Source organism: Tachyglossus aculeatus, chromosome 16 (assembly GCF_015852505.1).
Source record: "Tachyglossus aculeatus isolate mTacAcu1 chromosome 16, mTacAcu1.pri, whole genome shotgun sequence".
NCBI lineage: Eukaryota > Metazoa > Chordata > Mammalia > Monotremata > Tachyglossidae > Tachyglossus > Tachyglossus aculeatus.
Genome location: NC_052081.1, coordinates 38,152,638 through 38,170,482, shown reverse-complemented (window position 1 = coordinate 38,170,482; position 17,845 = coordinate 38,152,638). Strand labels below are relative to the sequence as shown.

Below are 17,845 nucleotides of genomic sequence, written 5' to 3'. Positions count from 1 at the left end.
CAGGACAGACTTTGGCCAAGGTGACAAAGCAATAGAGGCAAGAACAACAAACTCAGAATCGGGAGTTTCTGGCAAAAACCAGAAAAAAAAATCAGTCAAGGGTATTTATTGAGCACTTAGGGTATGCAGAGCAATGTACTAAACTCTTGGGAGAGAACGGTATAACAGAGTTGGTTGACACATTCCCTGCCCAAAATGAGCTTAGAAGGGAAGTGTGTTTTCAGGGAGCCTGGTAGTGTCCAGCCCCTCCTCCCAGACTTCCAAGTGCCTGGCTACTCTGTTCCCCGTAGTCTCTCTATGGCAAGGGCATGTCTCCCCACTCCCAAACTATATTCTCCCCCGGGTCCTGTGTATTTCTGAAGGTCTTCCCTAGCCGTTCAATAAATGGGGTGACTCCTGGGAGGAGGCAGGACAGCCTCTTCAGACTGTAGCTGAAAAAATGAAAAAAAAATAGCCCACTGACCCCAGGGCTTGTTAGAGGGCAGAGAGAATGCCCCAGGGATTGTATCCACCAAGTCCTAAAGGCTCCACACCCACTTTCCACTCCCCCAACCCCCTCCCCATTCCCCAGATGACTGACCAGGCACAGGGGTGATGAGGTGTCTCTTGGGCGGCAGGTCCGGTTGGGCTGGCCTCAGGGCTGGAGACCTCACTGCCGGAGAATAGGGCAGAGGTCAGTCAATCGGATTTATTGAGCACTTACCGTGTGCCGAACACTGTACTGATAGCTTGGGAGAGTACCCGCAAAGAGCTTACAGTCTAGAGGGGTCTAGAGGTCCGCACAGTGATTGGCCAGAAAGCACTCCCCACAACCGAACATCCACAGTCTCACTTATCCCCACTCCAGCATCCAGATCCCCAATCCAAAATCCCAACTCACCCCAGGGTAAGGAGGGAAGCCGCCTACCTGCACGGCCCCTCAGGGCATCATAGGCCTCCAATTCCATGGGCATCACCATGCTGTCAAAGCGGCCCAGGTCTGTGGGGCTGATTATGCTCCTTCCGTGGGGTTAGGAGGGAGGGAGGGAGGGAGACAGAGGTCAAGGGTTGTAGCCCTGAGGTGGGAAGGTTTCAGTGCAACGGGTGGGGAGAGGTGAGGCAGAGGCACAAACCCCATAGGCTCCACGTGTCCTTCCCCGCACTGTCCCGTACTCTCACCCACCCAAGCAGAGATGGGAATCAGGGCGTTTCCCTCGAGCGCGGGATCTGCCCCAGCTCCATCACCCCACAGCCCCGCTCTGGGCCTCTCCACTTACCTGACGTCTCTCAGTAGCAGCAGTTTCTCGGGCCGGTCCAGGATGGCAAGGAGTGGCCGCACCAGATCCTCCACACTGCCCTCCCGGATGTACTGTGGGCAAAGCCACCCAGTCAGCCCCCAACCCTGGGGAACACCTCCCCATTTTGAGGGTACCCACTGGCTGAAACGTGACTCCCCATCACCACTGCACTGTGGAACAACCACGACCACAGTCTCTTCCACCAAGCCTCCTCTCCCTCACAGGGGGTGGTCCTGCAGCTGCACTTGCCCCACCCCAATTCCACCTTAATGATACAGCCACCTCTGGGGTGAAGCATGGCCAGTATTCTGTATCCATCTGAGATGTACAGTGACCGAGCATCCCCCCAACACACTTACTTGGGGGAGTGAAAGGCCAAAGGTCAAGTCGGTGGAATAAAGAAGTTTGGGAAAGAGAAGACTTGTGGGGGTGGTTGGGTTACGAGGAGGGTGAGGCTGGGGTCTATACCTCAGGTTCTGAGGATAAGATGGGAAGGCATTGACCTGCTGTTCTCCATCTCCACTGAGGTCAGAACAAGATAAAGTGTGCTGAAAATGGGGCAGGAAGATCATTGTGGGCAGGGAATGTAACTACCAACTCTGTTATAGTGTACTCTCCCAAGTGCTTAGTACAGTGTGCTGCACACAGTGAGCACTCAATAAATACCACTGATTGACTGATTTAAGACCTGAGGTTACACAAGAAGAACTTCCAGACTGTCAGGGGTGAGAGTCATTGAAATAAGAGAGTGAAGGAGGCCTAGACCCCTCTTTCCCAGATCATTTTGCTCCTATCTAGATATGGTGACTGCCCAGAGGCAGAGGGATGGATGGAATGACCTCTGGGTGGCCAGCTGTGGGGGTGGGGGAGGGATATATGAGATCTGCTTTAGGGTCTCTATTGGGGCCCAGCAAGGGGAGGGGCTGGGCTTGGGCACTTCCTGAGAGCTCCTTTAGCCAGGACACCAGTGCTTTGCACATAGTAAGTGCTTAATAAATGCCATCATTATTGTTATTATTATTATCAGTGCTGGTGCCCTTGAGTGCCTCATTTCTCAAGACCAAGGTCACCTTGCACTTTCGCTTCTAAAAAACACAAACAGGACTATGTGTGTTGCCCAGAATTGAGGACAGCACTCTTTTATCCTGAGAGTCTGGGCTGGATGGGGAGGGATGACTCTTGGGGACCCTGACAGCCGATATGGCTGGCACCTCAAGAGCTGGCACCGACCTGAGTTGTCTACCAGGCTCCCCACTCACCCATCTAGCTCCGGCACCTGGGGAGAGTGGGGGCAGGGGACCAGAGGCTCTTCCATTGGTCACGCATCAGGTGCTGAGCTGCACCAACTCCCCCGCCCACTCCCTCCAGGCCTGGTCTAGGCTGGATCAGATCCATCCAGCAGAAAGGGTGAAGAATAGGGCCAGAAACTCTCCCTGCCGGCTGCTCAGGCGACTCCCTCACTCCAGTCAGCCTCAAGTGTGATGCCCAGGAGGAAAGCAGACATGTGGGCAAGGAGAGCGGATGGGCAGAAGGGTCAGCACGTTAGGAAGGCAACTGGAAAAGGAAGCAAATGGGCAGGCAAGAGTGAAACCCCCTCGTCCCCCTCTCCATCCCCATCTTACCTCCTTCCCTTCCCCACAGCACCTGTATATATGTATATATGTCTGTACATATTTATTACTCTATTTATTTATTTATTTTACTTGTACATATCTATTCTATTTATTTTATTTTGTTGGTATGTTTGGTTTTGTTCTCTGTCTCCTCCTTTTATGTGAGCCCACTGTTGGGTAGGGACTGTCTCTATATGTTGCCAACTTGTACTTCCCAAGCTCTTAGTACAGTGCTCTGCACACAGTAAGTGCTCAATAAATTCGATTGATTGATTGATTGATCGAAACTTGGTTGTCTGATGATGATGATTTTGATGGTATCTGTTAAGCGCTTACTATATGTCAAGCTCTGTTCTAAGTGCTGGAGTAGATACAAGCTAATCAGTCCCTGTCCCACATGGGCTCACAGTCCATCTCCATTTTCCAGATGAGAGAACGGAGCCACAGAGAAGTGAAGTGACTTGCCCAAGGTCACACAGCAGACAAGTGGTGCACTATCAGAACCTTCTGGCTCCCGGGCCTGTGGTCCATCCACTAGGCCATGCTGCTTCCTACTTCCAAGTGCTTAGTACAGTGCTCTGTACAGAATAGGCACTCAAAAAATACTATTATTGAATGATTGGAGCTGCAAACAGGAGTGGGCAGAAGGGGCAAGGGATGTGCCAAATTCCAGTTCTCCTGCTGCTGGCCCCGGTGGGCACAGGGGTCACTTCCCCTTGGGCCATCGTCAGCGTCATCAACTTCAGCAATGTTTAGAGATCGCTGAGTAAAGAGACCAGAACAGTCTATAAGCAACGACAGATCAGATTCTAACAGGAAATTAGGTGGCCCAAAAAGGAATTTGAAGAGCACCTTGCACAGGGATGTCAGAGCTAATAATAAAAAAAGAGTCTTCAAACATCAAAACCAAGAAATCAGTAAGACAATCATTGGAGCTATTTAGTGATTACAGGGAGTGCTCCCAGGAAGGAGATAGCCATGAGGCTCATGCATCATTTAGTTCAATCTTTTCTGAGGAAGATGTTAGATCAGCGATTCCCACATTCTCATTGGTCTTTTGAGGAGGTAGGGTCAGAGAACTGGATCAAATTGTAGTGGCCCTGTTGATAACTAGACATTTATCCACCAAAGTATTCTGAAGGCAGCCATGAGAAGTTGTGCAACTCCTGGCAAGAGTATGCAACCTATCGTTTCAAACGGCCACTGGACGAAAGGACTGGTGGATTGCCAATGTAACTCCCATCCTTAAGAAGGGTTACAGAAGAGACAGTGGAAATTACAGGTTGCTGAGTTTTACTTTTCTACCTGGCAAATTAGTAGACTCCATAATTAAGCATAGGATCAGGGAGCATTTAGAAAAATACAATCTGTCCCACAGCATGGTTTCTGAAAGAGAAAAGCAGGCCTCATCAATTGGCTCGGTTTGTCAAAAGAGGTCAAGAAACATCTGGATGGAGGGGAACTAGTGGACAGGATATACTGAAGAGATTCAAAAGGTTCCATACTAAAGGCCTTGAAAAACACAGAGCAATCTGGGGGTTGGGGGGAATGTTCTGGGATTGGATAGAAAAGTGGTTCAAGATAGGAAACAAAGGGAATGGATAAATGGCCGCTTTTCAGAATGGAGGAGTTAAAATAGTGGTGCCCCCCCCACCCCCCCGCCCCAGGGAGCAGTGTTAGGTCTGGTTTGGTTTAATATCTTCATAAATAATCTGAAAGAGGGAGAGTGAAATCTCCCCAATTCAGAGTTCACACTAAGTTTTTCCAGCTGGTGAAATGCCATGCAGAAAAGTCTAACTATAGAAAGACCTCTAAATGCTGAAAGCTTGATCCAAAAAAATGGCACACTCTCAAGAGTGAGCAAGTTTAAAGTGATACATCTAAGGACAAACTAATCCAAGTTGCGGCTTCTTTGCCTACAGTAAATGCTCAATAATTACCATCGACTTATCGGTCAATCTGTTTGGAGAGATCAGTAAAAGCACGGGGAAAAAACTCAGACATTGTTGACTGTTTTGTTAAATGGTTACTCCATTGTTCAGTAGAAGACAAAAAAAAAAAAATCAGTGAGAAGCACTATGGCCTAGTGGAAAGGACGCAGGCCTGAGAGTCAGAAGGACCTGGTTCTAATTCCAGCTCTATCACTTTTCTGCTGTGTGACCTTAGGCAAGTTACAACTTCCCTGTGCCTCAGTTCCCTCATCTGTAAAATGGGGATTAAGACTGACTTCCATGAGAGACATGGACTGTGTCCAACCTGATAAGTTTTTATCTACCCCAGTGCCTGGCGCATAGTAAACACTTAAATAGCGTTAAAAAAAAAGAAAAAAGAAAAAATCTGCACCCCAAAGAACCCAGCTTCGATCCCCATGGTTCCTTCCAAGACCACTCTTTGCCACAGCAATCTACACTGGGGGTGGGGAGAGGAAAGCGGAGAAGTTGGGGCCTAGGGCCGATCTATGGAGGTTACAGGGAAATCAGGACGAACAAAGCGGCATGTGCTGGTTTGACTGATTTTCCTCTCAGAGCTAGGATGGGGCTGGTAGAGTTTTTCTGTGTTGATTTGCATGGCTATCAGTCAAGAAATTCAGCGTTCGCGTGCATGGCCGAGGGCGCAGAGGAGATGGAAAATGTGTTTGGGTCTGAGGATACGCAACTGTCTGAAGTGTCTCTCTGAGCTGTGGGTGTTTCTGAGATTGTGCATGCCGGTGTGTTTGTGTGTGTGTCTGTATGTGTGTGTTTAGGCCTCGAAGGGAAAGGACACGGACATGGAAGCCCTCTCTCCTTTAGGACTGAGAGCAAGGGATCAGCAAGGGTTCTGCATACAGGACAGTCAAGGAGGAGGGGGATGGGAAATTGTGGTTATAAAGAATCCAGAGGTCAACTAGGCCAGTCCCCTGCCCGCAGGACTGCCCTGACAGAATGGCATCTATCCTGTCTGCTCAGAAGACTAGGGATGAGGAAGATTCTACTAGCTTCTTGGTCATTTGTTCCCATCTCTCACACCTCTCCCTGCCAGAAAATCTTTTCTCCTGTCTGCCTGATATCCCATTTCCTCTAGTTTGGGAGGGGAGGAACAGCTGGTCCCTGTCTTCTGTTTAACAACAAAGCAGAACTTGGGGATGGAAACTTGGGGTGGGGCGATGAGAGAGAGGAGACAGACAGGGAGGGGGAGAGAGAGAGAGATGGGGAGACAGATTGGGAGAGAGAGAAGTAGCATGGCATAGTGCATAGAGCATGCGCTTGGGAGTCAGAAGGTCATGGGTTCTAATTTTGGCTCTGCCACTTGTCTGCTGTGCGACATTGGACAAATCACTTCACTTCTCTGTACCTCAGTTACTCATCTGTAAAATGGGGATTGAGACTTTGAGCCCCATGTGGGACAGGGGCTAACTCCTGTCACCTCAAACTTGACATGTCCAAAACAGAGCTCCTTATCTTCTTACCCAATTCCTGTCCCCCCTGTGACTTTCCCATCACTGTAGATGGCACCACCATCTTTCCTGTCTCACAAGCCCATAACCTTAGAGTTATCCTTGACTCCTCTCTGTCATTCAACCCGTCACCAAATCTTGTCAGTTGCTAAAATCTGCCCTTTCCTATCCATCCAAACTGCTACCACATTAATACAGTCACTTATTCTATCCTGCCTGGATTACTGCATCAGCCTCCTTGCTGACCTCCCCACCTCCTTTCTTTCTCCATTCCAGTCCATATTTCACTCTCTTGCCCAGATCATTTTTCTACAGAAATGTTCAGGACATGTCACTCCCCTCCATGTCACCTCCCTCCTCAAAACACTGCATTGGTTGCCTATCCACCTCTGTATCAAACAAAAACTCCTCACCATTGGCTTTAAAGCACTCCATCACCTTGCCCCCTCCTACTTCACGTCACTTCTCTCCTTCTACAACCTAGCCCACACACTTTGCTCCTCTAGTGCTAACCTTTTCACTGTGCCTCGCGGTCACCTGTGTCACCAACAACCCCTGGCCCACGTCCTGCCTCTGGCCTGAAATGCCCTCCCTCCTCAAATATGACAATCAGTCCCCCCTTCAAAGTCTTATTGAAGGCACATCCCCTCCAAGAGGCCTTCCCAGGCTAAGCCCCACTTTTCCTTATCTCCCACTCCCTTCTGTGTTAACCTGACTTGCTCCCTTTGCTCTTCCCCTCTCCCAGCCACATAGCACATGTATATATGTGTATATATATGCACATATATACATGTATATGTGTATATATATGTATGTGTATATATGCATATATATACACAAACATATCTCTAATTTTATTTATTTGTATTGATGTCTGTTTCCCATTCTCCCACCTCCAGACTGTAAACTCGCTGTGGGCAGTGACTGCCACTGTTTATTGCTGTTTTATCCTTTCCCAAGTGCTCAGAACAGTGCTCTGCACGCAGTATGAGCTCAATAAACACGACTGAATGAATGAATGAACCCGATTTGCTTGTATTCACCCCAGTGCTTAGTACACTACCCAGTGCTCAGAAAGCGCTTAAATACCACAATTATTTTATTATTATAGAGGGAAACGGATGGGGGGAGAGAGACGGAGAGGCAGAGAGAGGGAGACAGACAGGGAGAGAGAGGGAGTGGAACAGACAGGGTGGAAGGAGAGAGAGAGAGAGTGAGGAAGACAGAGAGGGAAAGGAGGAGGATCTGTGGAGAGCAGGGGGCACAGTTCTCAACTCCTCACAGGGAGAGAGGGAAGAGACCCTGGCCCTCTCCTCTGTGGTCTTTGTACATATTTATTACTCTATTTATTTATTTTACTTGTGCATATCTATTCTATTTATTTTATTTTGTTAGTATGTTTGGTTTTGTTCTCTGTCTCCCCCTTTTAGACTGTGAACCCACTGTTGGGTAGGGACTGTCTCTATATGTTGCCAACTTGTACTTCCCAAGCGCTTAGTACAGTGCTCTGCACACAGTAAGCGCTCAATAAATACGATTGATTGATTGATTGGTCTTGTCCGGATTTCGTAAGTGTGAGCTGCCCCAACTCGACGCTCACCCCCATTCCCTCTATCCGTGCGGTTAGGGGTTGCAATGGAAGGCTCGGGGGACCGGACAGTGGCCCCCATCATAATCCCTGGGGCGTCTCCCCCATCTCTCAAGTCTGCAGAATAATGGCTCCTCTCCGGTTGGTGGCAGAAAGCAGAGATCCAAACTCGGAGCTGCGGGAGCAGCCCACACACGGCAAGGAGAACAGCGCCATCTAGTGTACACACGCGCACACACCCGCACGGCAAGGAGAACAGCGCCATCTAGTGCGAGCACAGGCACCCCCGCACACAGGGAGAACAGCGCCATCTAGTGCACAAAGATACATAAAACATTCCCCCGCACGTAGAGAGAACAGCGCCACCTAGTGCACAAACATACATACAACATTCATCATCAATCGTATTTATTGAGCGCTTACTATGTGCAGAGCACTGTACTAAGCGCTTGGGAAGTACAAATTGGCAACATATAGAGACAGTCCCTACCCAACAGTGGGCTCTCAGTCTAAAAGGGGGAGACAGAGAACAAAACCAAACATACTAACAAAATAAAATAAATAGAATAGATATGTACAAATAAAATAAATAAATAAATAGAGTAATAAATATGTACAAACATATATACATATATACAACAGTCCCCCGCACGTATAGAGAACAACGCCACCTAGTGCACAAACATACATACAACAGTCCCCCGCACGTATAGAGAACAACGCCACCTAGCGCACAAACATACATACAACAGTCCCCCGCACACAGACAGAACAGCGCCATCTGGTGCACAATCATATACACAACACCTCCCTGCATGCAAGCAGAACAGTGCCATCTAGTGCGCACACATAATAATAATGGTCAATAATTATGGTACTTGTTAAGCGCTTATTTTCTTTCTTTTCTTTCAATCGTATTTATTGAGCGCTTACTGTGTGCAGAGCACTGTACAAAGCGCTTGGGAAGTACAAGTTGGCAACATATAGAGACGGTCCCTACCCTTATCATGTCCCAAGCACTGTTCTAAGCGCTAGGGTAGATACAAGTTAATCAGGTTGGACACAGTCCCTGTTCCACATGGGGCATCCCATTTTACAGATAAGGTAACTGAGGACCGGAGAAGTGAAGCGACTTGCTTAAGGTTACACAGCAGACGTGGCAGAGCTGAGATTAGAACCCTGGTCCTGTTATCTCCTTACCCCCTTCAGCATCACCAACAATGACACCAGGAAACTTTCCAGGTTCATTGCACCTGACTGCTCATCCCCAACGTGCCCCTTTCCTCTAAGCTCCCTCCAGTATTTCCTATAGCTCTAATTATGGGTCTGGGAGTTTGTTGTCTGGGCTCTTAGGTATCTGCTATGTTCTCTAAGTCACATGCCTTAGATCTAAATAAAACTTTGGACTGGCATTGTTAAGTGCAAGCTCATAGGGATTGCACAGGAAGTGAGAGGGATGGATGATGAAGGTGATGATTTGTGTCCAGCCTGTCTGACCCGCGAGGGTGTCAGCTCTTTGGGGATTGGGGCCACACTCTCTGTCCTCTGCCGTTCCCTTGGGTTTCCATCCTGGAGTTCATCACCTAGAGTGTGTTACGGTCCGAATTCCTAGAGCAGAGGGGCAGCCGGGGGCGCCGAGCAAGGGGAGACTCACCCGGGTGCAATGGCGAGTGACAGCCAGGACCTCATCTTCCGTGAGAAGGCGGCGGGCCAGGTCCTCGATGAGGGGCAGGCGGCTCTCCCAGGCTGGGCTGGGGCCGTCCCCATTGAACGGCTGCCCGGAAGCCCCCCAGAGCCTTGGCGAGAGCAAGGCCCGCCCCCGCTCGCGGTCTGGGGAAGCAGGAAAGGGTTAAGGGGAACGGACGGGTGGGGTGGGGAGAGGGAGAATGATCCCAGGGGGATGAGAGGGCACCTGACCTGGGGAGTGGCTGCAAACCAATGGCCCCAGTTTAGGCTCCCTGACCTCCCCAGTTCCCTTCCCTCTCAGAAGAAGCCTCAGACATCCCAGGAAGGTACTCAGCCCCACCCCCCAAGGGAGGGGACCCACTTAAGGGAGGCCGAGGCTTTTGATTTCCCCTTGTTTCTCCAGTTCTTGCAGATTACCAGTTTGGTTTCCTCTTGTATCCAGATTGTGGGAACCACCTACCCCCTCTGAGAACTCCCCTCCCCAACTTCAAGATCTTGGGACCCCCCCCATGCCCTCTATGAGATCGTTGTGCCCCCCACCCCTCCAGAAAGTCTCTATGCTTCCTGAGGAATCCCACCTATGTCCTAGAACCCTCCAAATATCCTCTCCACTGGACTCGTCATAGGGCAGAGGGCTCACCCAGCCAAGAGAATCAACAGCTGCTGGCTGCATGCAGAATAGGAGCAAGGTTGGGTGTGCTCAGCCTGGATGGGCAGATATTAATTATCATCAATTGCATTTATTGAGCGCTTACTATGTGCACCAAGCAGCTGGGAGGCCTGTAGCCGTGCCCCAAGTTGGGTTCCTTCAGGGCCTGGGGAGGGGGTCAATCATGAGGGGGGCAATTAGTGGCTGTGGCTATACCCAGAGGTGATGAGGAAAAAAAAATCAAGATGGGGGAGCCTGCTGAGGGTGCAGGGGAGGAGACACATTACCCCGCCTCCTCCTCCAGGTGACAAACTTGTGTATAGTTCCACCTGTGGAGAGAGAAGAGGGTGTGTTTGGGGGGTGGCAATGACAGGCTGTTCCTCAACTTTCGGTTTCAGCCCCCTCCAGCTGTCTCCGTCCCCAGAGCTGGTGGTTTGGGGTAGGCAGGGAGCCCTTGCAGGGCTAACAGTGATCCACCCCTTGGTCCCCGGGGTGAGGATGCTGCAGATGGACAAGGCTGCTAGAGCCCCTCAGACCACAACCATGGTTTTTCCCATGGTTGACCTTGGAGATGGGCACACAGGATAATCCACCTGGAAAACCAATCCACAAGGGAGCAGGGAGAGGTCTCAGGAGCTCTGGCTCCCAGATAAAGCTCCTCATTATCCACTCCTCCTGGTGGGGCAAACAGAATATGTGCCTTGCAACCTCAAGGCCCCATCCAGGGGCAAGTGGAAAGCTTAGTCAGAGGTCTCCGGGTAGAGCGGAGAGTGAGTAGACAGAGGCAGTAAAATAGGCTTTTGCGAGACAATGGGGGCAGAAAGGGTGGGAAGAGCAGATTCATAGTGGGTGCCACAGGAGAGAGTCCAGAGACTGCACAAGGTCCAACCTCTACAATTCATCCTATTAGAGAATATTTTAGAACAGGGGCCAATTTCTGGACACTTCCAGCTCTGACTGGGGCCACTTTGGGAGTCTGAATGACCTGGATTCTAACCCCGGCTCTGCCACTTGTCTGCTCTGTGACCTTGGGCAAATCACTAATTTCTCTGGGCCTCAGTTACCTCATCTGTAAAATGGGGATGAAGACTATGAGCCCCATGTGGGACAGGGACTGTGCCCAACTTGATTAGCTTGTATCTACCCCTATTGGGAAGAATCCCCTTCCGTCAACCCCTCCAACCCGCCCTGCCCCAACACTGGTTACCTTTGTCATTCTCAAGCCGTGTTGGGGATTGTCCGGGTTCCCTTCCTTCTGCTGCCCTGGCCTCTCTCTTCCCATCGCCATCTTGCCGTCCTCCCCATCCTCCCTTGAAGAACAGAGTCATCAGTGTCTTGGAACGCCGTAGGGGGGCCCCCTTCTCCCCCAAGGCCGCCCGCTTCTCCTGCTTCCGTTTCTTCTTCTCTTCTGTGGGACACGGTGCGGAGTGATCAAGGAGAGGGAGGGAAGGACAAAGGTGCTCCCTCCCACCCCATCTTTCCTCCTCCTCTCCATCCAAGGTGCCAACTCCCCCAGTCCTGGCCTCTGAGGGGTTGGGGACGAGGGGCAGGCAAGGAGCTCTGGAAAAACCCTACCACACTCAGAGCAGATCACCCTGGTCAAGCTTGGATCTTTCAGGGCCCTATTAGCCCCTGGCATGAAGAGAATTATGCCAGGGCTCACTCTGGCATGGGAAGAGACAGATGGAGGGATTGCCTGCAATCTGAGGATCCTATCTAAGGGGTCCCTGGCTCAATTCCTCCCAAGTGTTTGTCCTGGGGGGGTGGGGGAGGCCCCAGGATGGGAAGACAACTGAGTCAGGGTGGGAGCCGTGAGCGAGGTTAGATGCTGCGCCCAGTCCCTGGTGAAAACGCCGTTTCCCACCTGTGGGCCTCAAACACATGATCAAGTATCTGGATGTTCCCTCTGGCACACGAAGGATAATGACCTTTTGGGAGAGGACGGGGGAGTCTGTGGCACATCTCCTACAGGAGGCCTTCCTTGACTAATCCCTCCTTTCCTCTTCTCCTACTCCCTCCTGCGCAGCCCTGACTTGCTCCATTTATTCACCCCACCCCCCCACCGTCAGCCCCACAGCACTTATGTACATATCCATCATTTATTTATATTAAAGTCTGTCTCCCCATCTAGACTGTAAGCTTATTATGGATAGAGAATGTGTCTGTCTATTGTTATATTGTACTTTTCCAAGCGCTTCGTACAGTGCTCTGCAAACAGTAAGCGCTCAATAAATATGATTGATGGAATGAAAGGAGGGACAGAGAGCAGCTGGAGGGCAGAAGGGGAAAGGGCACAATTGAAGCCCCCTCCTCTCAGTCCCCCAGATAGAGGTGCAGAGATGGAGCAGAAGGGGAAAGCCCCAACAGAGAAGAGAGACCTGGGGGTTGGGGAGTTGGAGTGGAGTCCACCCACCATGCACAGTCAGGTAGCTTTGAGAGCGCACGATGGGCTGGCGAGGCTGACTGAGTGCCAGCAGCAATGCGGTCTTGGGGTTTTCTGAGCGCGCTGAGCTCAGGCGGGACCCTGATGCCCGGCCGGAGTCCCCCCGGATAGCGGTGTCTTTGAGGAGCACCGTGGGCCGGATGCTGCGCCAAGTCTCCGTCAGCTCCTCCACACGGGAGGCCCCATCGGGGTCCATGGGAAGGAGTGGAGGGTCAGTCTGCATGGAGGTCTCGGCCCATTCCCGGCCTCCAGCCCGGGACCTGAGCTCCTCGGTGGAGATGCTCACGTCTGCCGTGTTGGTGAAGGTGAGGTCCGAGCAGGAGCCCAGGGTGGGGAGGGGGTGGGAACCATTGATGGAGCCATAAGGGGTGCTGGAGGAGAAGGAGGAGATGGACGAGCTGGACTCTGAGGTCTGCGAGAGCTGCTGCAGTTGGCCGTTGGACACTGGGACAGGCGGGTGGCAGGAAGGAGAAGGAAGTGAAAATCCGAAGGGGTGGTCAGCCACCTCCCTGCCCCAGGCAGGCCCCGGGCAGTGTGCTGGATGGGCCTCCATCTGGCCAGTGGAGTGGGGGATTGGCCAACCAGTCTGGACCTCTGCCAGTCCAGGTAGAGGAGATAGAGCCTGCGGGGACTAGGTGGGGAGCTCCCCTATACCCACCCCCTCACTAGTGCCCTGTTTCCTCTCTGGACCTGTAGGCTCTGAGCCCAAGGTGACTGACTGTTTTTTCCCCTTCTTCAGAGCACAAGGAACCAAAAAGGTTAGCTCTCCCTCTAGACTGTAAGCTCACTGTGGCCAGGGAATGTGTCTGTTTTATTGTATCGTACTCTCCCAAGTGCTTAGTACAGTGCTCTGCACACAGTAAGCACTCAATAAATATGACTGACTGACTCTTCCCAGCCTTCCTTCCCCACCCTAGAGGAGACCCCTCCACTCCCACCCTTATCTGGCTTTTCTCTCTGCCCACTCACATCACCACCTGCCCCAGGTCTTACATCGATCAAGCCAGCAATACTCCGACACCATCTCTTTGTACGCTGGGTACCGACCCGTCTCCTGTGTGGAAGGTGAGGTGGGGTTGGGGGATAGGGGGAGAGAACAGGTGGTGGGTAGGGGGTCATGAGTCTCTCCTCTCTGGAAAAAGGCCAGCCGGGGCAGGGTGTGGTGGGGGGAATACGATCCCCCAGAGCCCAAGAGCAGCCATGAATAATGAATCCTCCTCATGCTGCTCTCGGCTGAAACCAAATCTGTGGAGCCGGGGACACCGGGACTCAGACCGCTCAGGAGACCCCAGGTTTCTCCCCCAGCCTCCTCCTCCTTCCACAGCCCTCCACCCCTCCCACCCTCCCATTCTTTCAACTGATAATGGCTTTGAAACTAAAACCCCAGGCCCACACGAGGTCATCCTGTCCATCCCCCTGCTCCCTTTCCCAGATCAGACTGGTGTGGGGGGTCTCTACTTTTAAAAAAAAGATTTCCAGGAAGAGTCACCCCAGCCCCCTTTTTCTACCATTCCAGGAAGTTCAGGAAGTTTTTCTTTCTTTGTCATGTCACACTTAGCTGTAGCTTGCTTATTTAAGATTTCTTGTGTGGCATCCTCTCCCAATCCCTGGGCCTGCCCCTTCCCCACTCCCCTGAGCATTGGGTAAAGTGGCCTCATATCTGTCCAGGCCTGGCTCCAGGTCATCGTACCTTGACGGTCATCATGATATGCGTCTGCCCCTTCAAGATCTCCACGGCCCGGCTGTGACTGATGCCATCAAACACGACCCCATTGGCCGCCAAGACCTGGTCTCCCACTTTGATGCCATTTTCTTCTGCTAATCCACCTCGGTCCACCCTGGCAGACATTGTGGATAATGAGTCAGTGCCCAGTGAGCAGGCCCAGATAGCTATATGGCTTCCCTGTGCCTCCACCGCAGATCTGAAAAGCCTTCATTCTGCCTCAAACCCATGTTCAAGTCTGGGCTCTCCAGGAGGGGAGCATACCCCTCAGGAGTGGGTCCTTGAGCATGATCAGTTAAGGGTTGGCTCTGGGCTCCCCAAAAGCGGTAAGATTTAGGTCTGTGCTCCTCAGGCCTGTGGGGTGGTTGGGGGAGTCCCAAATTCAGGTCAACTCTTGGACTCATGGAAAACCACCCGGAACACCAGCAAATCCCAGAATCAGCCCAGATTCCCCAGGCCCTTGGGACTGGGGTCTTCAGAAGTCAGCCTGGAGCCTGCAACGAGAGGTGCCCTCCCCCATAGGAAGCCCAGTTCTGGTCAAACTCAGGCCCCAAGGATCAGCCAGGAGGAGTCTCCGGGGATGAGGGAGGAGTTGCAGGCTATGAAGCCCCTGACACATCCTCAGCCTGCAACCACCGGCCCAAGTGAACCACTCCCAGAGCCGGAAAGGCCTGGTTCCAATGGGACATGTAGAAGCCAAAGCCTGGGGAGCCAGGCAGACCCTGGGCAAAACCTCCATCACATAGCTGGGGAACTGGGATGTGTAGAGACCTAGATGAAGCTGACAGAGTGGGTCCACAGGAGAGCTGCTCTCGCCCGGCCAGGGCAGACAGGATACTTTTCTTATCCTAAATTCAGAGCCTGGTATGCCCCCAAGCATGAGCAGTAACTTCTAAAACTTGCTTAGCCTCATGCTCATTCCATGTGCCCAATAGCATCAAGCCTGTCTCCCTCTTCATGGCCAACAGATTTAATTACTCTCCCCACCTTCAAAGCCTTATTGAAGGCGCATCTCCAAGAAGCCTTTCCTAAGCACTCATTTCCTTTTCTCCTACCCCGTCACCCTGACTTGCTCCCTTTATTCACCCCTACCCCTCAGCCCCATAGCACTTATGCACATATCCATAATTTATTTATTTATATTAATATCTGTCTCCCCCTCTAGACTGTAAGCTCACTGTGGGCAGGAAATACATCTGTTACATTGTTATGTTGTACTCTCCCAAGCACTTAGTACAGTTTTCTGCACACAGTAAGCACTCAATAAATACAATTAATAGATAGACTGATTGATCCATTACCATCCCATGCCATCCCTCTCCAGAGTCTAATTCTGCCTCCTTCCCACCCCACTTCCCACTTAAACCCTTGTCCTTGCCGGTGTCTCCTGATCCTTTCACTGCCTGTCCAGTCTCCCCCAGCCTTTGTCCAACTTCACACAAGAGCAGGGCCCAAGTCTTCTCCTCCCACAGTCCGTCCCCAGGATGGTTTGCCCCAGGCCCAGACCCAGGGGCTTGCTCAGCATGGTGAACCCCCAAATCCCACTCCTATGTGAGACCAAACTCACTTGGACACATAGATACCAAGGCCAAACTCCTTCCCACCGCGAATGTTGAAGCCTAGGCAGTAGTCATCCGATGTGGTGTAGAGGTGGACAATCCGCCGGACGCCCTCCTCTGACCCGCTGTCTGACGGGCTCGAGCTACATTTCTCCACCACCAGCCGCTGGTTCACCACATCCACCCTGTGGGAAGGGGTGGCACAGGGGAACTCAGGACTGCCCGGGGGAACTTTGGTTCCTGGGGGTAGCCGGGGACTCTTGCCTTCTCCCGGGCAGGGGGCCAGGGCCTCCCACCGACCCTAGTCGCTGCCCGACCGTTGCCAGCCGCTTGGCCGTGCCAGCTCTCCCGGAGGTGCCCGGCACTCAGCGCCCGGCTTGGATTACAAAGGACAAGCCGATGTTGTGAAATGTTCCTCCCCCACCACTCGCTGATGGTATCTCAGCCCTCACCCAGGCCCTTCCTGTCCTCGGACAGAGGTGGCACCCTGGGGACAGCTGAGCCAGTCCAGACACCTGGTTTCCATGTGTGGGTCACAGAACACACTCTGGGAAGCAGCCGGGCAGGTTTGCGGGACAGGAGGAGATCAATACTGTTAAGAAGATGAGGGCACTGGGGAGAGGAGAAAGTTGGAGAGCCAAGAGAGTGTCAAAGCCCGAGGAGCAGAGAGAATGGAGAGCTGAGGTGAGGGGGCAGAGGGTACAGGGAGGACAGGGTTTCGGCGGCTGTTGGTCACAACGGCCACAGACTTGACAGAGGTGCACAGAGGAGAGAGGGTGCTACAGAGCGGTGAGCAGCACTTATGCCCCAGAGAGGTGGAAGGACAGGATGCCCAGGCCTAGGAGACTTCAGACACAGTGTAAGAAGTTCGGGCCAGGAGAGCCTCATGCCAACACTACAAAAAAGTGTGCTTCCCTTCCTCCTTTCCAGTTGATCCTCTAGGGACCAAGTCCAGGCAAGTGGGGAGGAGGCATGGTCCCCCACAGTCTTCCGGGTTCTCCTCCACCCTGTTCCTCTGTAGCTCAAAGCTCTTTCCCCTCAGTTCATCCCCACTCCATTCCACCAGTTTGCAGGGGCTACGGAGGCTGCAACCCTACTGAGCTGGTTGACTGGTATCTGTCAAGTGCTCAGTAAGTACCAAGCACTAGGGTAGATACATGACCAGCAGTTCAAAGACAGTCCCTGGCCCGTAACCTGAGGCAGGGAGAGTGGATCTCTCTCTCCCATTTTACAGATGAGGAAATGAAGGCCTGGAGGGATTAAGTGACTTGCCCAATGTTACACAGTAGGCCAGGAGCAGAGCTGGGCCCAGAGACTATGTCTCCTGACTCCCAGTCCCACATTCTTTACATTAGGTGGGCACAGCCTTCCAGGGGGACCCAAAGAGGCATCCTCTCTACTCACCAGGTAGTCTTCTCCTTGGAAAATTTGATGCCTGGCACCCGCCCCATCCGCCGCACCACCATGCACAGGCGACTGTTACCGGTCAGCACTTTGACCGCGCTGCCCATGGTGATGCTCTCCAGGCTGATGCCATTCACCTCTGTGATCTTGTCCCCGACGCACAGGCCAGCCAGCTCTGATATGCCAAGCCCCAGGTTACAGATGTCCGGGCCGGGGAGGGAGAGGGGAAAGTCAAAAGTCACTCTAGGGAGATTCATCCCATCCCATACTCCCACCAGCCCAGGACCACAGCACCACCAGTTAAAGTCTAGCGTAGGCATTAGGATGGCAGATGAGACTGGGGCATCTGGGATCCGGTCCCAGGGTTAGGGAGCAGCTTCCCTCCTCAGAAGGGCAGGTAGGGGGGCCAAAGGTGTCCAGGGCTACCTCTCTGAAGATTCTTGGTTCTCCCCACCAAAGGAAATCTAGGC

The 17,845-nt window shown here is 52.2% G+C and overlaps 1 protein-coding gene across 1 annotated transcript in view; it reads right to left on the bottom strand.

The window, feature by feature from the left end:
- PDZD7 (PDZ domain containing 7) overlaps positions 1-17,845 on the bottom strand; it is a 28,395-nt gene that overhangs the window by 7,671 nt on the left and 2,879 nt on the right. Inside the window, exons 4-14 of the mRNA XM_038757742.1 lie at positions 17,376-17,550; positions 15,980-16,156; positions 14,380-14,527; positions 13,683-13,743; positions 12,660-13,133; positions 11,445-11,654; positions 10,534-10,575; positions 9,566-9,741; positions 1,257-1,348; positions 908-999; positions 581-652 (exon numbers count right to left, since the gene is read on the bottom strand). Coding sequence (XP_038613670.1) covers positions 581-652; positions 908-999; positions 1,257-1,348; positions 9,566-9,741; positions 10,534-10,575; positions 11,445-11,654; positions 12,660-13,133; positions 13,683-13,743; positions 14,380-14,527; positions 15,980-16,156; positions 17,376-17,550 — 1,719 coding nt within the window. The remainder of the gene's footprint in view (positions 1-580; positions 653-907; positions 1,000-1,256; positions 1,349-9,565; positions 9,742-10,533; positions 10,576-11,444; positions 11,655-12,659; positions 13,134-13,682; positions 13,744-14,379; positions 14,528-15,979; positions 16,157-17,375; positions 17,551-17,845) is intronic.